General features: G+C 40.0%; 3 protein-coding genes across 19 annotated transcripts; all 3 read left to right on the forward strand.

Moving 5' to 3' along the window:
• Positions 1-208: 208 nt before the first annotated feature.
• Positions 209-4,059, forward strand: LOC112277200 (uncharacterized). 12 transcript variants are annotated; one of them, XM_024509283.3, is made up of 6 exons: positions 209-861; positions 1,916-2,064; positions 2,496-2,568; positions 2,840-2,904; positions 3,142-3,251; positions 3,385-4,059. In XM_024509283.3, the coding sequence occupies exons 1-6, from the start codon at positions 804-806 to the stop codon at positions 3,650-3,652; spliced, it is 723 nt and encodes a 240-aa protein (XP_024365051.1). In that variant the 5' UTR covers positions 209-803; the 3' UTR covers positions 3,653-4,059. The 12 variants fall into 12 exon arrangements, with proteins under 12 accessions (XP_024365051.1, XP_024365165.1, XP_090103767.1 ...); XM_024509397.3 differs by having other exon boundaries at positions 247-861; positions 1,966-2,064; XM_090247641.1 differs by having other exon boundaries at positions 344-861; positions 1,747-2,064.
• Positions 4,060-4,534: 475 nt separating this feature from the next.
• LOC112277181 (uncharacterized) lies at positions 4,535-16,268 on the forward strand. Of its 5 annotated transcripts, XR_002968293.3 has the most exons (25): positions 4,830-5,204; positions 5,301-5,629; positions 6,610-6,719; positions 7,023-7,095; positions 7,246-7,307; positions 7,488-7,629; positions 8,274-8,495; positions 8,758-8,824; positions 8,973-9,369; positions 9,508-9,655; positions 10,005-10,174; positions 10,521-10,620; positions 10,845-10,919; positions 11,087-11,221; positions 11,394-11,486; positions 11,943-12,125; positions 12,555-12,659; positions 12,921-13,079; positions 13,307-13,351; positions 13,835-14,047; positions 14,231-14,340; positions 14,915-14,971; positions 15,117-15,186; positions 15,343-15,710; positions 15,896-16,268. XR_002968293.3 is itself a non-coding variant. In XM_024509245.3 (23 exons), exons 1-23 carry the CDS (start codon positions 5,486-5,488, stop codon positions 15,502-15,504), a joined length of 3,042 nt encoding a protein of 1,013 aa, XP_024365013.1. In that variant the 5' UTR covers positions 4,619-5,485; the 3' UTR covers positions 15,505-15,854. The 5 variants fall into 5 exon arrangements, 1 of the variants encoding a protein (XP_024365013.1); XR_002968292.3 differs by having other exon boundaries at positions 4,535-5,629; XR_016500955.1 differs by having other exon boundaries at positions 4,655-5,629; positions 12,921-13,101.
• A 564-nt stretch (positions 16,269-16,832) lies between these two features.
• On the forward strand, positions 16,833-19,838 carry LOC112277317 (uncharacterized). 2 transcript variants are annotated; one of them, XM_073540801.2, is made up of 2 exons: positions 16,833-17,535; positions 19,678-19,838. In XM_073540801.2, the coding sequence occupies exons 1-2, from the start codon at positions 16,935-16,937 to the stop codon at positions 19,755-19,757; spliced, it is 681 nt and encodes a 226-aa protein (XP_073396902.1). In that variant the 5' UTR covers positions 16,833-16,934; the 3' UTR covers positions 19,758-19,838. The 2 variants fall into 2 exon arrangements, with proteins under 2 accessions (XP_073396902.1, XP_090103788.1); XM_090247662.1 differs by lacking the exon at positions 19,678-19,838 and adding an exon at positions 17,876-18,443 and having other exon boundaries at positions 16,840-17,535.
• The last annotated feature ends 1,256 nt before the right edge of the window (positions 19,839-21,094 follow it).

Here is a 21,094-nt window from a genome sequence, read left to right on the forward strand (position 1 = left end):
ATCCAACGTCGCCAACACAGAGCAAGGGCTCTCAATAAAACTCCCTGCAACTACCGCTTCCTTCGAATTCGGGACCACATCACTCTGAATCTGTTTCCATTGTAACGTTGCCATTTTTCCATTCAGTCCGTCGCGCCAATGTATGGAGTAGAGAATGAAACACTGGATTGCGCGATGAATATTGTGTGCATATACTACATGTGTGGGAAGAGTGAGGTGAGAGGAGTGGCAAATGCTGCGTTGTTAGTCCTGATGAAACCTGAGTCTGGTTCTCATGCAAGTTCCCAGTTCCCACCCCAAATTTCCGCTTCTAATTTGTCGTGCTTCCGAGTTATTTTCCGCATTCGGACAGATTTGTTTGTGTTAAGGAATTTGTACCAGTAATTAATGACAGAATCGATAAATATTCCACTATGCCGTCGAAATGTTGTAATGTTGCACTATCCGGCAAGTACGTTCTATTCCAAGGCGTCGATCTTCTCCGCCTCGTAGAATGATTGTGCCGTAGATTACGGTAGGTGCTCGGAATCGCAGTGGTGCACCGCAGACGATCACATTTGTGCGAGGATCTCTGAGGTGTCCGTCGTTCAAGGGACGTGCACAAGTAGCTGGAAACCTAGGTTGATGTCTCGAGTTTACGTGAGTACAATTTCTTAGGGTTTTGATTGTTTCGTGCACCGTGGTTGGGAATTGTTGAATCGCATCTCCTTAGACATTTTTCGTGCTAGTAAGGCGTCGTGGGGCCACGCAATAGAGATTTGGCATGAACATGAGTGGGTGCCGTCCACTGACGCGCATAGTCCATGCAGTTTCCACGAGATGACAATCTTCCAGTGGGAGGGCAGGAATTGTGCAAAACAGGTATTCACTTTGTTGTACCAGTATATTGTTCTCAGAATTGTCAAGTTTCATTACCTTTTGCTGTAGAGTTGAGAACGATTAGGAGATTGGGTAAGAGGGGAGATGGAGTTGCACAAGTGAGCGATCGTTGGTGAGTATGTAGTGGAGTCCCTTTGAGGTGCACGATCTATTTAAACCTTGGTTTTTCTGAGCGAGGAGGTGGTGTTTCCTATCTCCCAGTCTAGTCACCTTCGCTGCGCACTTCTCTCTCTCTCTCTCTCTCTCTCTCTCTCTCTCTCTCTCTTTTCTTCTTAGACTATTGTTATTATTATTAAAGTATCTAAGATGGGCATAATCATCTTATTCGTGTGCGACTTTCAACCTTTCTTTGTAAACACCTATGTGCATTCCTTGAGCCCACGAGTTGATCATCGCAAGCAGACGTAGGGTCTCTGGCCATTTTATCATCCAAGTTTTAGAGTTTTCAAACTGCTGAGAGAGGTGCGGAATTTTACTATTGGTTTTTATCATACATGAATTTGCATACTTAGGCTTCAAAGCTCTCTTACGTTGAAATGTCTCCAACCATTCAGTTAGAATTTCAAGGAATCCTGGTTGTTGTTTCTACTGTCTAGGGTTGAGGATTTTTGGGGAACCAAGATCTTCAAGGTTCTGAAAAAGTAACTCACGATGGTTAGTTTGACGATAAACTGCAAAAGATTGTGTTGTGCTCCGGATCTGTCAGTGTGTAGATGTAGTTGGTGCGGGTTGAACATGAGGGAGGCCTTGAATTGGACGTTTGTGCCGGATTTGCATTTGTGGGTTTGTGTTCTACGCAATAGGGGGTGCTAATATTTTCTCAGAAGAGTGTGTGACTGATTGGCAATGTTGCCATGGTTGCAGCAGGTGAATTATGTGTTGGAATGTTGTTGAAGGGTAGATTAACGCCTGAAACTATCCCAAAAATTAAAATGAAAAGAAGAATTCGAAGAGAAATGTAGTCAAGAAACAACCTCTTGGACATCTGTTAATTGTCGTGCGCGTAATTTCAAAATTGGTGTTTGAAGTGGATCAGGAATTAGTGATGAAGGTTGCATGAGATGTAATTTCCCGTTTAATGAAAAGCTTGAAGGGCTCGCGAAAAAAGATTATAAAATGCAGTATGTTCGGGGCAAGGCGGTCCACGGTTACAGGGCATTGCATGACACATTCTACTCCATTAAGGTGCCCCATCTTTACTTATTTCCTCATACCACTAGTTATTCATGTTTCTTAAACAGTTTTCCATGATAAAGTGTTGCTGAAGTTGATCAATCCCTCATTTGCAAGTGTTTGTATCCATGTGTAGTGAAGGTCATGGTCTACAACTTAAAGGCATAAAGATTTTTTTGCGTGTTATTTAGACAGATGGTTTGAATTCGTGAATGTGATGGCATGATCTTCTCGACTATGATCGGCAATGTTACACTGATTCCACCTTCTGGGTTGTGTTACAAGTCCGCATTGTGTTTTCTTCTTCAGCTTTGATTCATTAAGGGTTGGTTAATTTGTGATTTGCTTCTATTTACAGATTGTTTGCCATACTCTTACGTGGCTTCAACCAAAAGCTCTTCTAGCTCAGTCAGAAAGTAATCGTGCTCCTGCTTGGTGTGCAGGCTGTATTTGAAAAGCACAACGTGGTTTTCACCATTGGAGCATCTCTGGCATCAGCGGGAGCTGCATGGGCAGGTGATCTTCCACTTCACTATTTAGCATCTCCTTAATGATATTTTAAAAAATACCTTTGTTTTAGTACTGAGAATTGAATGTACATGATAAAATTGCACGTAACTTGTGAGCTAGAAATCCTGAAGACAGTCATTTAACCAATTTGGTATGCGGAACTCACTTAACCAAGGAATTATTGAGCTTTTTAGGCAATGTGGAAAGCTCCATGTTCAGATCAAGCCGAACTCAAGTATTCCGGATCAGTTTGATTCGTGTATTTTGTGTTGGATAGGATACACGGCACGTCAATTGCATCAAAGGAAAGTGGAGGAGCGACTTAACTCTATTGAGCAAGCGGTAAGGATTTGACATTTTTGGGATGTTATAGAACATTGTCAGGCGTGGTTTCTTACCAAAGGTTGTGTCAAGCCGCTTCTCTCATTTGCCTAAATTGTTAGGGCAGGTGTGTTGTCATTTGCTTGTGAAATGTCTTGGTTAAGCATTTGTCCGTGAACCTGAATTTCATCAACCGGTGTCGCTGTAAGCTACCCTTCATATTTCCTTGAGCTTTCAACAACTTTTGCTGGGAGTCAGATGACTACAGTGCACAACTTGGAGGTGGAGCAAGTGCAGGCGATAACGAAAGGGATTGGTGTTAGCTATCCTGCTTGTGCAGCTACTGCTACTACTACTTTAGTTGTCGGGTAACAGTTTTCATTCGCATAATGCCCTTGAACCTCGAAATTAATTGACAGTGCACTCGGCTGGTAGATAGATTCTGTCATCTGATTTTGGATTAGTAAGAGCTGAGTACTAACAGGGTCTTGAACGTTGCAGGTATGCACTTGGATTTCGCGGTGGGCGTAGATATACTCTAAACAGAATACGCAAGCAACAACAGAAGCCGCTTGCCCTATCGAAGCTCAACGTGACAAAGCTGTCGAGGTTTTCTCAAGTTTTTCAAAGAGCGATTGTCCGTCCTTCCCGAGCAACTGACCCACTGCAGGCTAATTGTGATACGAAGCAGGATACCAAGCAGGAGCTCACATTGAATGCACTTGAAGCAGTGGGAGTAGTTGAAGCACCTAAACCAGTCATTAAATGATGGACCACTCCTCTTTTTGCTTTGCGACTAGCGTTTTATGTTTTAGCACCATTCTAGTTGTTAGCCTGAAAAGGCTGGTGTCCGGACGTAGTGTTTAAGAATCTTGAGTTCTCAGGTTTACTCAGGACTCGAAATATTTTTGTACAACTGAATCGTACCCATTGGTTTCTGACAGTAACGTTTGAATTATAGTTTATAGCTGTGTTTATTCCGCAGAACTGAGTGTACTTATTATAGTTTTGTAGCGATGGTAATTTATTGTTAACCGTCTAGATTTCTTAGGACGGTAGTTCAGCACTTATTTGTGAGCTGAAAACGTGAGACGGCCACTTGGAAGACATTCCTTTGATCATGTTGGCTTATACTTCAACAGATTAATATTGATTTTCTCCCCAGTATGGCAACCATGTGGATCTAGGCCTTGCACCCATCCGTCAAACGGATTATATTTTATGGCTGCCTCGTTGTTGTTGACTGTGTAATTCCACTAAATTTTGAGAGATGCAGAAGGTCATCATATGATCAATCTTCAACACCATGGAAGCAGGAAAATATTGATGTTCACGGGGTAAATGGATCCCATTAATTCTTGAGTTGCGGAGTTGATAGCATTGAGGTCATTTTGACGTTTGTAGTTTCTAATATTGTCCGAGGCAGCACGGCCCTCACGAACTGGAAATTACTAGATGAAGTAAAATTAGTCAGAAGCTGAAGCACTAGTTTCGAGAGTAACAATTGACAAATCAAAAGTCCTCCACTGTAAAAATAAGCTGACTCCCGAATCAAACCAAATGGTCAAGTGCAGATATTGTCATGATGTACAGTGCCCTGCATAATATATGAAGGGGAAGAGGACAATGAAAATGAAAATGAATGAGCAAGGGGACCTGGCTCGGTTGTGCTCCTTGCCTGGCCTTGCCGTCCAACATGTGCGAGAGAGAGAGTGCTTGTCTAGAGGGCAAGACCTCCCACTGTTCTCAAGCTCTTAGTAAGAGAGAGAGGGAGAGAGAGATATAGTGGCTCTGCTGTTTCGCAGATCCCTGATTCCTCTTGATCGTCGCTTTCCTCTTTCAGTCCTGCCCATCCTGAGCTTGTCATATCTTCTTTGAAGTCCCTTCGAGCCCCTTTTCTGTTTCCGTCCGCCTCTCCGCTCTCCTTGCTTCATCGTATTTCCTATTTCTCTGTCTGTTTTCTTCTACGTTCCCTACTGAAGGAAGTTGCTGTGGCTCTCTCGCCACTCCCAATTCGGTGATTGAATCGGATGCTTATCTCTTTTTCCGCTCCTCCATCTAGCATCTAATTTGTGGGCGTAGTTTTAGGTCATACTGCGTTTCATTGATCTGGCTTCCCCGCCCTGGTCGTCAGAAGCAGCATTTATTGGAATGCTATTCATGGCCTTTGGATGCCAGCGTTGTAGCAATACTTTGGCTTAAACGAGATTGGTGAAGTTGTCGTCACGATTTTTTTATTGCCTGGTTCAGTTCTGATGATTCTGGCTCTAACCAGGTTGAGGTGCCTTCAGAACTTTCAGCCTTTGGCAACGGAATCAATCGTAAGTCTGCTCATGTAGGCCTTTGAGCAATTAGAGAAACAGATTGAGCAATTATGCTGGAGAAGAGACGTGGTCTTTGATTGCGGATTCTTGCAGGTTTTAGCACTTCTGGTCACAACAAGGTGAAGGAAGTTCGACTGGGGAGCAGCTGTTGAAGTTTTTCATATTCAATCTTTCTTGTATCATTGGATCGTATAATTATGAGTGGTGGAGACTGGGCGGTGGAGGGAATTTGAAGTGACTGGTATATATATATATATATATATTCAAGTCGATCCGCTATGGCGCTTACATCAGCCGAGGACCTTTCAAGGGTCTATACTCTTCTACGTGATGCCCTGAGACAGGATGAGGCTACGCGCAAGCCAGCAGAAGCAACATTGGCTGCTTGTGAGGGTCGGCCTGGTTTTTGTTCATGTCTTCTGGTGAGAATAATTTCCGCTGAAGATCTTGATACATTTTTCTTCTAATTGCTTCTTTAATGCTTTGAAAGAAAGTTCAGCAGATGATCCCGTATTTTTCTTGCCTCCTTTTTTAGGGCTGATCTTAATCGCGTATAGCATTATCTAAACACGAATTTTCTTCTTCGAAAAGGTTGCTTGGTTGGTGATTTCATGCCGAATTGTCTGTCATGTTAATATTCGCAGTGCGTTTGCGGACTGTCTGGACTTCACTTGATGTGACTAATCAAATATCAGATATGGTTCTTGTATTTGTGGAGATTTGTATCCTTGAGTAATGTGGCAAATCAAATTGTGGTGTGGGGTTTATCACATGTACTTCCACTTTATTGCGTCAGAAACCCACACTTTAGGGTTTTGTGGTAAGTTGTGGGAAGAATGAAGTCATAGTTCGAAATGCTCATGCATTTGAGAGGATGTTGACCGAGTGATTCGAGGTGTCTCAGTCTGTGGTAACGTCTGCAAATACCTTGTAGCGTCTTCGTGGTCGATTCCAATTGGTTCTTTTTCAGATGTTTACTTTCACGTATCCAAATTCAGTCCTCGTGCCGGTGGGCAATGGGCAATACTCAAGGTTTTTGTTAAGTTCATTAAAAAGACATTTTAAATTCAAAATTTTCATATTTTAATATATTCTATGTTCAACTTAGATCATAACTTGAAAGCGAAAGAGAGATTTATGGTTCCGGGAAATATTTTTTGCTCTCTCCTATAAATTGTGTGTATCTTAAAGATGTAGAACCCTTGGCCTATTTTTTCGTTTGGAGTACTTCATTTATGATTCGAGGTGAATGTGAGTTTTATTTTTGGATTTCTGCCTGTCATCTTGCTGCTTCACTTTTTCAGATTTTGTAGCATCGTTAGCCGAGATTTTTCCTTTGCATGTTGGTGAATGCCTGCTCTAACTCTGTTATGATACGGCCACACTCTAATGGCAACTGTAGGAGATTATTGGTGCTAAGGATCTGGAACACCAAAGTGATGCTCGATGGCTGGCGTCAGTTTATTTCAAAAACAGTATCAACCGATATTGGAGGACTCGTCGTGATTCTCCGTGAGTGCTCACTGCTTGAACAGAATTCTATTTTCCGGAGTTCACGAATGGTATCTGAGTCGTTTACGAGATACTTTCTGCATGTTCAACTTTTCTTTAGGAATACGTATTACCTTTTGTATCTAGTAATGCCGCATATCCAAGAATCAGTGCTTATCTATTTTAGGCTTTCATGGTGTTTTTAAGTGCTGTCCCGGTGTCAGCCAGAGTCTTTGGACTAAATCTGGGCATAGTCCCGTTTCATGTCATAGGCTGCAATGCTGTCCATATGGAAAATGGCTTGACACTTTTTGGGGCTCACAGGGGCATAAGTGATGCAGAAAAACCTCATTTACGGAGCAGGCTGCTTGATTTGCTTAGAGAGGAGAATAACCAGGTCTGCTTTTTGTGAATGATTCTACATGAGTTCATCGTCCCCCCCTCCCCCCTCCTGCCCTAAGCGGGCTTCTTCTTTCTTGTGTGATGCAGTTTCTGAAGTGTACATGTTTATGTCGAACCATATCTAACCTACTGTTTGATGTGGCAGGTTGCTGTCCAATTAGCACTTCTTATTTCAAAAATTGCTCGATTTGATTACCCACGAGAATGGTACGTTGTCGTCAAGATGTTTTAATTTTTCAATTGCGGTTTGTGTTATGGTTGGCAACTATTTTTTCCCTTTTATCTTACTAAGTTATTGGATGAAACGTCTTTATTCTGCCATGCTGTAAATGCTCGTTGGTGTTTTTTCGTGTATTGTTGACTGGTATGTAGCGAAATGGGTCGCAGGCCAGAGCTATTCCCAACTTTACTGCAGAAATTGCAAATTCCCGATGTACTTGCAACTCAACGCATATATTTGGTGCTTAATCAAACTCTGAAGGAGCTTTCTACTAAACGTTTAGCAGCTGATCAACGTAATTTTGCGGAGGTATGTTACTTGAATCAGGCTTGTCACTTCCTTACATTGATTAAACTGAATACGAGTCGTATTTCTCTTGGTTGTCAGTTGCCAATTGCCAGTGAGATGCCAATGAGGAGTCCCAGTTGCATTGTTCCATTTAATTGGTCATGGTTTATGCTTATATTTTAAAAGATTTTAGATGTTCTGCTCAGCGAGGGTGCTGTAATCTTCCAGGTTTTTGATTATGCTTGGATGTTATTTTATTCCCTTGAGTGTCTTGGATTAGATTTTTGTATCTTCTTCCTCGAGCAATCTTTGTTTTGTTCATGCTTTTCTTTCTTTCTTTCTTTCTTTCTTTCTTTCTTTCTTTCTTTCTTCTTCTTCTTCTTCTTCTTTCTTTTTATTTATTTTTATAAAAGAAATATTAGTTTCTTATTATTGTCAATCAGTCATTCTCAGCATGTATCTTTTTCGTAAGTGACACACCAGCACACTGAACAGGAACATAGTTCAATGAAAGAGCATTACTTGTAGTAGTTGGAGCGACTTTCTGACTTTGGCAATTGCATCTGTCCATCGTGTTAAGTAAATGGCCATGCAAGTATATGTAAAGCATCGATTCTAGCTTGCTGTGCATTGCCTGCTTTGTATTTATGGTTTCCGTGTCGCAGGTGACAGCCCAATATTTTGAGTACACATGGCACCACTGGTGTACGGACACTCAAGTTATTCTTCAAGGTCTTCAGTCACTTGTCTCAGATCCTCAGAGTTTAATTATTGTTTCAGACCAAGATCAGGTATTCCAGCTGACATGCGAACGCTGGATGTTATGCCTGAAAGTACTTCGTCGAATGTTAATACATGGCTTTCAAAACGATGCAAAGTCTGTTCAGGTGCGCTTCACTGAAAAGTTTTGAGATTGTCAAAATGAATTTTTGATTTTGTAGAGAGATACCACCTTAGCTGTTCCAACGAAAAGGTGTTGTAGCTTTCGAACAAAACTTCTCTTATGGCATGTGATGTTTTTTCTTAAGAAAAGGAAAATGACTGTCATTTAGGGTAAGCGAGTACCTACTCATGGATGTCTTCGAATAGTTTTCACTCTTGTATTTAGATTTGTTATGTACTCATTTCCGCTCTACATGACTTGTGCAGGAAGTAGGTCCAGTGAAAGATGTTTGTCCTCCATTTTTACAAGCAGTTCAGGAACTGCTGAAGTACCGTAAGTTACACTCCTATCCCGTTGCTAGCTTAGACTATGTTTGACACGTCGATCATACCAGCTACTCGGGCAATTTACATACTATCTTGTATTTCATCGTGACCCATTCTTCGAGAGCCAGGCATGAATAAGTTTGCATTTGTTGCAGGTACTGCGTTGAAACATGGGCAGGTTTTGCATGCTTTTGTGGATAAGGCATGCTTGAAATTAATGAAGATATTTGTAGAAGTTCAATCTACTCATCCTTACTCATTCAGCAACAGGGTCGTGCTTCCGTCAGTGTTGGAGTTCTGCTACATACAGATAACAGAAGTGAAGGAGGATAATGTACCTTTTGAGCCTTTCTTGATCAAGTGTATGATCTTTGTTCAGAGTGTTATCCAATGCGGTGCTTACAGACCCAACAAGACTGGTAGGGTAGTTGGGCAGAGCACTACTACCATGGAAGAAACTAAAGCAAATTTGGCAAGACAGGCCGAAGAAATAGTAATGTCTCTATTGAACAAGCAACGCTTGGTGGTACTATGTGAAATTTTGGTTCGAAGGTACAAACATGCTTTGACCTTCCCTGGGTTGGCTTTTGTGAGCGGAAACTGCTCGAATCAAAGCCTACAGCTTCTTGTCTTTTGTTCTGATTCTCCAGTGCTTAGTGCATGTGCTTAAGGTAGTTTCATTTTTTGTAGATACTTTGTACTCACACCTGCGGACCTGGAGGAATGGGCACAAGATCCTGAATTATTCCACCATGAGCAAGATCTTGTTCAATACAAGGAGAAGATACGGCCTTGCGCTGAATCTCTATATCTATCTCTATTTGAATGTCATCGAGAGGTATATTCTGATTTTATTTCCTCCTGACATCAGATCTTACAGATTTTTTGTTTGTGTGTTGTTCCCTGGGTTGTCTTTGCCACGCAAGAAGTCTTAAAATATGCTACTCAGTCCTCTAATATGACAGTAATTTTGATGACGTTTCTGGTATTTGTCAAGTGGTAGGTGTTATATAATATGTTTTCTCGAAGTCGAGTTACGTTTTAGGCTTGACAATAATGTGTGTGTTCTCTGACGTTATCTTGCATTTATTTAGATTCATGTGCCTGGATTGATTGCAAGTACGTGTATGCTTTTTTATGTTCCCATTCCTGTTTGATTCCAATCGAAGAACACGTCTTTACTGCAGCTTTTAGCTCCGGTGGTGGTCGGGATACTCAAACAGGCCTCAGAAGCATGTCCGGCTGTTGCTGGAGCAGATGTACAAATTACACCTGCCTTGCTACTGAAAGAAACTGCATACAATGCAGTTGGGGCAGCGTACTATGATCTTCATGATTATATTGATTTCAAATCTTGGTGCGTTGATCTTCCAGAAGTGATAACCTTCCCACGTTAGAAACTGGATGTCTTTAGGACAGAATCGTATTCGTAATTTTATTTATTTATTGATTTAAAGTGTTTTTTTGATTGCGCGATTCTTTTCTTTCAATATGGATGGTCTCGCTTTTGTATTGAGGAGGGTGTCTAAGAAATGGCTCTCGGATGCTCAGGTCAGTGACTAGTCATTTCGTCCATGGTTTTTAAGAACATTTAGATTTTATGTCCTCTATTAGGGTTTTAGAAGTTGGCTTTGTCGAAGAGTATTTTCTTTTCCACATTAATTTTCAAAAGTTAGTATTGTTGAATTCTGTCCCTGCTTCAGGTGGGAAGGTGCTCTTGTTCATGAAATGAGTAATCTCCATCCAAATGGTCGAATCCTCTCGCGAAGAATTGCTTGGCTCTTGGGAAAGTGGGTGAACAAGGTTTGCATTTCATGAGCTCGTGTTTTTATGAAATTTTCTATCGCGTAATTGTTCTGATTTTGCTTTATGTTTTTCAGTTGCTTTTACTGGACTTTTTTACAACTTGAGTGTAAAGACAATACGGTAGTTTATTCTTTATTGGCGCGGGGCTGACGTGACCACTCTTCTGAGCTAGTAGTGATAAGATCAGCTGATTCTGGGTACCGGGATTATGTTTGTAATAGATCAAAGGCGAGCTAAGAAAGCCTGTTTACAGTGCTTTGATAATACTACTGGGTCATGGTGATCTAGCAGTACAGGTACGGGTTCATTTTTCCTGTCCACACTACTGTCTCATTTAAATTGGATATAAGTCGGTGGATCTTAATTTTTCTCATGCAATATTTTATGGGCACAGTTTACTTGAATGCTGATTTCCACAAGGTTTGGCATTTCAAACTGAAACGGCTATTTTATGTTGGTGTAGTTGGCAGCGTGCCACTCATTGCAAAACTTAATAGACGACGTTCATTTCTATGAAGAAGAGTTCTTGGAATATGTGCCCACGTGTTTGGGGCTTTTGATCCAGTTCATGCAAAACGCACAAGAGTTTGACTCCAAGGTCTGGCATTTTAAGTCTTGCACCATCATTTGGTCCTGTTCAACCTACCTTCCAATTCCTGCGGTGCACGGAAAAAGCATCAATATTGATGCTTAGATTTGCCACATGTACAAAATTGGATGTATATAACAACCAGCTCTTGTTCTCAACATTTGTTTTTCATTTGTTGCAGCTCCAGATTTTCAACCTTGTGTCTCTTATAATTGATCGCCTTGGTGGGAAGATTGTACCATGTGTTGATAAGATTCTAGCATTTCTGCCTCAGGTAAGATGGGGTGTTTTACATGCAGTGAAAAAATTAGCTCCTTATCGACCACTTTGCGGATTGCGGATTCTGGGACTAAATGGTTAAATTGGTCCAATCATTAACTTATTTGTCCTACAACTCTACCCCTTACCTACGCCCGGTACTGTCATTTGTTGACCCGGGCATCATGTTTCTGAAAGGATCCTCACTTAGGTTAAGTAAATTTGAATTATTGTGCATCACTAGTATCACTCTAATTATAAAGCCGTGTTCTTTTGCTTGAAAATGGCTAATCGCGAACTGATGCCGAAGCATTATCATCTATATGCTTTTTGTATGCTGTGTCGATTTGTCCGATTTCCGATGATCTTTCCCTTCCTCACCTGTATCATTCAAATGATGATTGGATTCATGCATTCCAACATAAGAGGAAAAAATACTACAATGATGTCTCTTATAATGAGTTGTGCACAGGTTTGGCAAGATTCAGAGGGACAGAGCTTGCTGCAAATTCAAGTGATGCTTGCACTTTCGCGTCTGTTGGTTGCACTTGGACCACGCTCTTCAATCTGCTACGACATCCTTTTTCCAATTTTGCAGTGTAGTACAGATGTGAATCAACCTGATGAACTTAACATGTTGGAGGATGGTATGCAGGTACACACACTGAGTTCATTTACTAGTTTTTACTATCGCGGTCTTCGTTAGCCAAAACATGCGTTGTTCTAAATTCGTTGTTCTAAATGTCTGATAAAATGTGAAGTTTATTATTGTTGTAAAATAGCCTCGGGATAACCTTATCTATAGATATCTAGGGACTGCATTCTGGGATTTGAGATACTATTTGGCAAGGCATGGAGATGTGGGATTTAGTAAATTCCAAGTGTTTTGCACAACTATGTAAAGGACATTGTGCCATCAGTCTTTCACATTCTACGATAACATGTGCTGTTCGTGAACTTCGGAAAGAGTGATTATTCCTACATACATCAATTTGTCTGTATTGAATTTCTGCGATGTTTACAGAGAAATTGACTTGCTACGTTTTCACATTACATTTCTTAATCCTGTTGCATGGAGCTGCAGTTGTGGGAAACGACATTGAGAAATGCCGCCGTCATGGTTCCTCCACTTATGAATCTATTTCCTCATCTTGTTGCTGTTATGGAGCGCAATTTTGATCATCTTCAGGTGAGCTGGTGTTCTGATCAGAGTGTTGAAGCTTTAGTCTGAATTTCTACGAAGTGATGGCTTAGTACCAGAAACCTATTTTGCTGAAATTCGTTTGGTATACTAGTCAACCGCTAGAGTGTCTTGGTTGGCTCTAGTAGTTACTTCAAATTGATTTTTTTCATATTCAAATAGTAAGTTGACCTTAAATTTGTTCAACATGCATTGTATTAATGTCTTCGTGTGGTGTTTGGTCTAAATATGTGGCTGTTGTACATGCAGGCTGCCATGAATATCATTCAGAGTTATATTCTCCTTGGAGGAGCTAACTTTGTAAGGTCGAATGCTAGTGGTGTGGTGAAAATCTTTGATGTTGTTGTTGGAAATGTGAAAGAGAAGGGAATGTTGTATACCCTCCCTGTTATCGACTCTCTTATTCAGGTGTCTTACTTATCTTCTGTTGGTATGGGTTCTGTTCAATCTGATTAAGCCAGATGCACAGCTCTTGTTCTTTGGTTTTTTATTGATTTATATTTCAGGTTTACTATTATGGATATTATTGACACTGAATTTCCTCTTGTTTTGTTGTTTGAATATGAAATATTGTGTCGATTGTGTCTGTCCATATCGTATCTGTACTGAACATAGTATAAGTGATGGTTTTGCAGTGCTTTCCTGTGGACGCACCGCCTCTTTTGGAGGGAATCCTGCAGGTATAATTTTTGATGTCTTTTTTGTGGTTGTAACGAATTAAAGCATAGAGTATAGAGTTTGTTGTTTTTCGCCATATATTTCTAAATATTCAAAAGTAACCCCTTAAACACTTGCAGCCAAGGTGTGCACTAAAATAAGGCAACCCAAGTGTATAATGGTTAAGAGTCGGGGGTTTGTTATGTTGTGGCTTGTTTTCTAGTTAGATTTTCTTATTTCTTTTTATTTCTTTTGTTTCTTATTTCATTTATTTATTTTCCCTTTTCCATGAGGAGCTGTAGAAAGACTTGAGGTTTCACTTCAAGTGCAGTCTTGCTTGCAATTTTTTGGTTATGTTTCGCGGGAATATTATTTATAGTACATTATTGATGTGCAGTTTGTAGATAAGATATTACACAAATTCCTTCTAATGTTTCCACTAGGAGAGGGTTGAGAGCTTGCTTTGTTTGAATTATCTGCATCTTACAAGTCTCGTTGGAACGCAGAAACTCTTCGTGATGGTAGCAAGTGGGCGTGATGACGCTGATCTTGTGAAGGCATCCGCAGGAGCTGTGTTAGCAAGAGTTTTTGTCCAAAACAATGCGTTCTTTGCACAATTTACATCGCAACCATCTCTTTTCCTTGCTCTACAGCAATCAGGGATGGTTGTGTCGGACCAGATTCCACTTTTTCTCTTCTTTGATGCCTGGCTTGACAAGGTAACAATAGTTTTGTGGTTTTACTCAAAATTCTTTTTGTTTCTGTTCCCAGAAACTCGATAAGTAATTATTATCTTGTGGGGTTTTCATGATCCCACATTTGCTTTCTTTTGTATGATCCATGTTCTTTCACATGATTTACAGCATACAGTGTATGATTAATAGAGCAACTCTGTTTTTCAGGTGGATTCCTTGACGAGCATGCTAAAACGGAAGTTGTGTGCTCTTGCTCTTTGCATACTGCTTACAGTTAGCCAGCCACAAGTCCTGGACAGACTTGAACAGATTCTCAGGTATGCTTTAGTACTACATAATTTGAGGATTTTCTCTGTTGGACGTGCAATAGGAACAAATCTATTACGTCCTATTTGGTTGATTGCACATTGAATCAGAATCTATAAGATAGAATCTCATCTCACAAGTTTGCTATTCTGTTACTTGTCCTATTATTTGTCATTGGGAAGGTGTCGCAGTCCCCACAATAGATAGATCTAGGTCAGTTCAAGTATGCTTCCGCATTTGGCTTACTAAGAAACAGTGGATGAGATTGGATACTGAAAGAGACCTTAAACTGGAATTTAAAAACTGACTTTTAAGTGCTTGGTTGAAAATGTACTGTGGAAGTAAGATCTATTTTAACTACTGTGAAATTCCTCATCATGTCCTTCATGAACCACACACTGTTTTATACAAAATCAAGTTCGAAGAGATTGACTCTGTATGAAGCTCTGTGAAGCTTGCGTCCAGCAAGGCTATTTATTTCCGAACTACCTAGCATTTGGTGGTGTGCTCGTCTTGATTAATGTGTGTCTGTTCAAAATATATTTTGGCAATGTCTAACTCAGATTGGCATGTTTTGACTTGCAGTGTTTGCACCAGCGTCCTTCATGAGACTGCGGAAGAAAATAACGCCAGTGCATCAAGGTGTGGTTCGAGGATTTTGTTCTTTTATTTTTGTAAAATTCTAGTGCTTGTGTTAAAAGATGGTTTATATATTACTGTAAAATTTATCTAATACGAAATTTACTATTCAAGTGAAGATTCTCATGATCCAATTTTGGTGTGGCAGTTATGACTATAGCAGTGTAGAAGACGGATCGATGGGATCCGTGGAAAGTGAAGAATCCAGGAAAAGACAGGTAACATTTTTGAGCTTTTGACATCCCGGAGCAAATCAAGGGTGTTTTATTTGCTATCGTTGATTGGTACTTATTGATTTCCTTTATTGCTGCTCTTAATTAATCTGAAGTATTGCGGTTATATCTTGACAACTAATTGTGGATTGCAATATACAGGTCATCAGTGCAGATCCAATCGTTAAAGTTCCACTTGCTCCTTTTCTGAAAGAGAAGCTACAAACTTGTGCCCAAGTTCACGGTAACGCTGCTTTCAATATGACAATGGCTAAGCTCCATCCAACCCTTCTTGATCAGCTCCAAAAGCTTATGCAATCATGACGGCCCCAAAAATAGTCAGTAGAGTTATACGTGCCATGCTGTGCCTTGCTTAGCTGGTGTATTCATCCTCATTCAGGAGAGGAAAGACAAGGGATCTCCCTCATTTATATAGAAAATTACTACGGTGCATTTTTCAACTTGTTTGAGAGGAGACTTCTGCTATCAAGACCTAAATTTTTAAAAATCTGCAGGATTCACCTTGACCAGTAAGTTTTCGTTACCGATGCCATTTTATTGAGTCACTCTGTTCTACCAATCTTTGGGAGGACCTATGTTTTTGCTATGTAATAAAAACCGACAGAAAATTCGTTGGCTTGACGAGGAACAATTTCTTCCTCTTTACTCTTGAAGATGTATGTCTGTTCCTGATGCGATTTCTCGCGTGTTGCAGGTGCATGTGCTTCTTGAGTATTGGGTAGCATTACTTCAAATTTTGTGTTTGATTCTCAAGGATCGTTTGTAGCCTTTCAGCTCCGTTTTCACTGTGGCTGAGAATATAATAGGGTTGACTGTAGTGAGCGTCAACCCATCTTGGTGAGGAGCCAATTGGGGTGTCCCTCAAGTTCTCGTCTTGAAAGTCATTTAAGAGTTTACTTGCCGAGTTTTGTCCCGTTTATTCTGAGTGCAACACAATTGTGATTGGCTTGTAGGATTAGGTTCATTTGATGGGTAGAGTCTATATGGCTGTCCATCAGATTATATTAGTGAGTTAAAATTTTGCTCGCAGCCCTTTATTAATGAAAATCATTCATCGTGACCCATAATCATTTTCTCAGAACTGGTTTCTCAAACGAAAAGCAGCCCCTATCTACATAAGCGCAGGATATATGCCGTGTACACTTGTGATACCTAGAAGAGTAGCATCCTTAATTGATTGCGTCAAAAGGATGCTATCCTTGCCTGTAAGTGGCCAGACTTGGCAAGTTGCACGGAGCATGTCCTGCGGGCACCATACTGATTATTGGTTCCGAATTGGCTATTAATTAACTTCTAATTTATACATACCACCCACCAGTATAACCTCAATGGCGTTGCCCATCGTTCTGTTCACCCAGTTCCGAATCTTGAAACTTGCACGACAAGAGTGATGCCAGCATCCAGAGTCACTGGCCAATTGGGCGTGGCGAACAAGCGACGTGGAGCCACGACGTCTTTTTGAATATAAAAATAGAACTTGAGTAAGAGCAGACAAAGGGAAACCAGTGGGATTAGCGATGGAATATTGTTCAGGGGCATGTAAGTTAAATGGACAGAAGAATAGGAAGATACTTGTGATGTGATGCACAGAGAGGGGCAGGGCGCCATAGGATGGTATATCTGAATCCGGATCTGTTGGCCGGGTGACGAGAGCATAAGGCGGGTCTGATGCGGCGGGCCCCGCTAGCTGTCTAGGCATCAGGTGCTTCATTGCTTTAGAATTCTGCTTTAGCATGGAGGTACTATTGCAGCGTGGCTCCTGTTCAGCAACTCTTGTTCGCAGCGTCGACTTCGACTTCCAGGTCTGTCTGTCCGTGTCGCCTTCACTGTGGGAATCACCCGTTGCCCCTCTTGCGGTCGATTTCCTCCCTTTCCTGCTTCTCTTTCTCAGAATTTGGTACGGAGGGAGGGAGAGAGGGCGGGATCGAGACACCATGGTGCAGACGTTAATTGATGGGGCCCTAGGGCTTGTTACCACTTTGGAGTTTTACATGCCGGCTGCATGTGAGGGGTCGAGCCCTCGTTGGTCTGGTGTGCAATCCGTGAGGGTTGTGGCAGCCGTGTCGAGTGGGGCACCAGTACAAGATGCTACGGCTGCTCCGCCGGTTCGGCGGAACTGCTATCAGCTGGCACCGAGCACGCTGACGCTGAAGGCGAGGAAGTCGCGGAAGCGGGGGGGTGGAGGCCGGAGCAATGGCGAAGGCGGCGATGGACACGATGGCGGAAATGGGAACTACGGTGGAGATGGAAGCTGGGGCGGGAGTGGCAATGGCAAGGGAGGTTGGGATTCTTGGGGGGAGAGTTGGGACGATGACATTCGGCCTTGGAAACAGGGTACGAGCGCGTTGGCTCTACTTTACCAGGCAGCATGTTGGCTTTCATTGTCAAACTGCTTGCACTATGTGTTGACACTAGCATTTCGTTGTCCAAACATGTACTCCATGTGGTTGTCGGTACTAGGTGTGTACATAACTATTTCTTTGTCCAAGTGCGTACACAATGTTCTTTCATTATTACCCTAGGATCGGGTTCGGATCTGCTGCGTTGTGTCAGGGAGACGAGGTTCTGGTTGACAAGGTCGTGTATTGTGGGAGCAGTGGTGCTCTCATGTTGGTATAATGAAACTGGTTGATTAGGTTCGTAGATGTGGATTCTCATGGTTCGTGGCTTACAGATCCTGGAAAGAGGGATCTTTTGTTCACACCGACGAGACTTCCGTCTATCAATTGTACATATTCTATGCAGGCACAGTCATGAGTTCACTTATGACTGCCTTCGACAATCCGATCGATATTGCATTCCAATGGATAGAATGAGAGGATTCCCCGATTCGTTGACATCTATTATCGGCCTTGGCCGATTTCTGTGGGTTACTAGTCGGCTGACTGTGCGTCTGAGTTTTGGAGGAGCGAAGCAATCAACATCGTTTCGGCACCGCTTTGACGGAGATTTGCGCCTTCCGAAATTACATAGCGCTTCGGGAGACTATTAATCCTTAAACGGCTACTGTTTTCGCTGATACTTTTTTGCTTTAGGATTTTTTTTTTACTGAGAACACTCTCAGTATTTTATGTGCATACTTTGTGCATTAATTAGGGTGGATTGTTCGATTGATTAGGTTGTGATCAACGACTGAAAAGTTAGGTTGTGATCAACGACTGAAAAGTACTGTCTTTTTAGACCATGTAATTATGAAAGTTGTACTGAGGCAGTTAAATGTCATATGTAATATTTTCATCGTCTCTGTATATTTGCATATCATTGTTTTCGTCACACTTTCCAAGCATTGAAATTCAGTATTTTTTTAATGAGAAGGTGTTTTAAGTTTTGTACAATTCCAGCATAGGAACTCCTGAAAACCAGGTTAGTGCATCGTTATGTTCCTATATACAGATTCACACATCTGACCTGCACATTTGTGGCGAGGTAACGCTTTGCCGCAGAGGTCACAGAACGTTTAGAGGGCACCGTTCATTTACATGTGTCTACGAATTAGTCTTTTAATTTGAGGGAATCAATTGCTCTTGTACCTTTTTAACTTCATAGTGCTAATTGTTTTTGTACATGGAGAATTTTTTTGTCTCAATGTATGTCCCTGACTGTTGTAGAATCCAATCCAGAGTTTTGATTTATCCTCAGGTCTGATTTTGAACGTATCTCACGAAGAGGTCTGTTTTTTGCTTACATTTTCACGTCAGCAGTTTCGATGCTGATACAGTAGTCTATTTTCATTTTCAGCTGAGCTTGGTTGATCATGAAGCAGCAACTAAATACCCTAGAGCTAATGTTGGCCATTCGTGGTGTCCTGTGTGTGTGATTGATGGTAAAGAATGTCGTAATTTAGGGTAAGAAGTGTGGTAAGCACTTGATAACTCACCTAATTTTAGAACCTCTCCAGTATGGCTTTTGTACATATTAGTCTTGTGCAGTTACTCGACTCTGAAGAAGAAGGTTTAGTGTGAATCATGGATATACTGGTATGGGAATATACGTAGTTTGAGAGTGTTCATCTTACAATTATTCCATGTTTGAAAGGATTGTTCTTGATTTTAATATATAAATCTCTTAATTTCTGCTTTGCTTGGTAGGGTTCCTCGATTTTGATAGCAGCTGTCAGGTATTGTTGGTGTAATCAATATCTTCTGGTACTATAGGGTATGTACGTCTACAGCGCCACATGAAAGTGATGAGTAGTTAATTGAGATACTTTAGAAGATTTATTTTTTTCCAAGATCTTACTCCAAAATCAAAATTTACGAATTATGGTTAGGAAGAATGTTCATAGATGTGTTAAAAATTTATTATGAAATCTTGCAGCGTCTGGTTTTTTGTCTTCTCTTTAAACTTAGCAAATTGAGTTTCTGTTTTTGCACTACTCATTGAGTCGTGAAGGGCTATTGACGAGATGATCAAAACATTCTCTTGCATCCCTGAGAAAATTGTAACCACATTGTACGGCATTTTGGATTGGTGCAGTAATGGGAGAAAGTGATTTGACCCAAAATAAGTTAACTTTCCTCAAGCTGAAATTACATTTAGAGTGGAGGTCAATGTAGTGCTATAGAGGTATGAGCTAATCATATGAATGTGTCTACATATTACACAGTATTTTAGTAATTTATTTTGATGTTTTATTTGGTGATAATGTTAGTAGCTTAGACAAAAATATATAAGCTTCAAAAAATTATAAAATATAGATGTTCAATGATAATTATCATGGATATAAAGTTGCACAAATTATTATACTTTTTAGGTTGTAAAAATCTTTGATATTAAAAAAAACTTATGTTTTAAAATCTTTATTGAAAATATAAAAAGTGAGGAATTTATTAGCATTTAAAAGTGTATGTGAATGACCATAAATATCTCATGTGTCTGATTTAGAATCACATAATAGAAATTTAACCCAAAAGAAGTTTTAGTGCTAATTAAGATAAACAAATAAAATAAAGTAAAATAAAAGCTTTATTTAGAATTATAAAAAATATATATATCAAATCTGATATAGAATATTATTACAAAAAATCACTTTTATTTATATAATCCAAGAAATTTGGTTGTATCTTAAATGAAATCAAGGTTCTTTGTAATGCAATTCTAAACCTTCAAAGTTACAAGATAGAATGACTATATTCCATTGTGAAGGTAAAATTCACTCTTCAGCCTAAAATTAAAAATGGCATCAATTAAGATTTGCTTATAATTGGTGGTGTAAAGCAAATGATACAATTAATAAAAAAAATGAAGAACAAGCACATAACAAATTAAGGATATGCAATCAAGTATTTACACCTTCTAAAAACTAGTCATAGTTTGTTCATAGGGTTTTTATCTAATAAAAATATGTATATATATATATATATATATATATATATATTTCTAAATAAATATTTTATTATCTTTCTAATGGCATAAAAAATATATAAATCCAAATTAATATGAATAACTTATGAAGGTTTATGAAAGAAATAAAAAAATAGAAAAATTAAGTGAACTTGTAATATCTCAAAGATAACTTGTTTAAGCAATTAAAAGCTCTAGCATCACTAAGGTTTACAAGTATTATATATAGATGTCTTTGAGTGGCCACGAGGCTTTAGTCTTATCCTCTTACCTACATCTAAGGTGCTACAACCCACATGGGACATGTGCCACCTCTATTCTTACAATTCCTATACTAGTTATTGGACTTCCTATTTTGTACTAGTAAAACCAATTCTTTTATATTTTTGACTTCACCATTGTATTCAAAAACGCCCAATTAGTATTGTGACCCTAAAAAGGCCTTCAAATCTTGCTCAAATTTTTAATAATGACCCCCCAAAGTAAAAATATTTTTATAAATATTTTAGAAAAGATACTCAAATTTTTTAAATAATTTTATATATGAATT

This window comes from Physcomitrium patens, chromosome 2, assembly GCF_059467195.1.
Source record: "Physcomitrium patens ecotype Gransden chromosome 2, ASM5946719v1, whole genome shotgun sequence".
Lineage (NCBI taxonomy): Eukaryota > Viridiplantae > Streptophyta > Bryopsida > Funariales > Funariaceae > Physcomitrium > Physcomitrium patens.

What these genes read in the sequence shown, in the direction of transcription:
- LOC112277317 (XM_090247662.1), top strand. Translation starts at nt 16,935, where the DNA reads ATGGAGGTACTATTGCAGCGTGGCTCCTGTTCAGCAACTCTTGTTCGC. An exon ending in CATTCGGCCTTGGAAACAGG is followed by an intron (nt 17,536 to 17,875) that starts GTACGAGCGCGT and finishes CGTGGCTTACAG; the next exon opens with ATCCTGGAAAGAGGGATCTT.
- LOC112277200 (XM_024509274.3), top strand. Translation starts at nt 1,186, where the DNA reads ATGGGCATAATCATCTTATTCGTGTGCGACTTTCAACCTTTCTTTGTA. An exon ending in AGCGGGAGCTGCATGGGCAG is followed by an intron (nt 2,569 to 2,839) that starts GTGATCTTCCAC and finishes TGTGTTGGATAG; the next exon opens with GATACACGGCACGTCAATTG. An exon ending in TTAACTCTATTGAGCAAGCG is followed by an intron (nt 2,905 to 3,141) that starts GTAAGGATTTGA and finishes GCTGGGAGTCAG; the next exon opens with ATGACTACAGTGCACAACTT.
- LOC112277181 (XM_024509245.3), top strand. Translation starts at nt 5,486, where the DNA reads ATGGCGCTTACATCAGCCGAGGACCTTTCAAGGGTCTATACTCTTCTA. An exon ending in GTTTTTGTTCATGTCTTCTG is followed by an intron (nt 5,630 to 6,609) that starts GTGAGAATAATT and finishes TGGCAACTGTAG; the next exon opens with GAGATTATTGGTGCTAAGGA. An exon ending in AAGAATCCAGGAAAAGACAG is followed by an intron (nt 15,187 to 15,342) that starts GTAACATTTTTG and finishes TGCAATATACAG; the next exon opens with GTCATCAGTGCAGATCCAAT.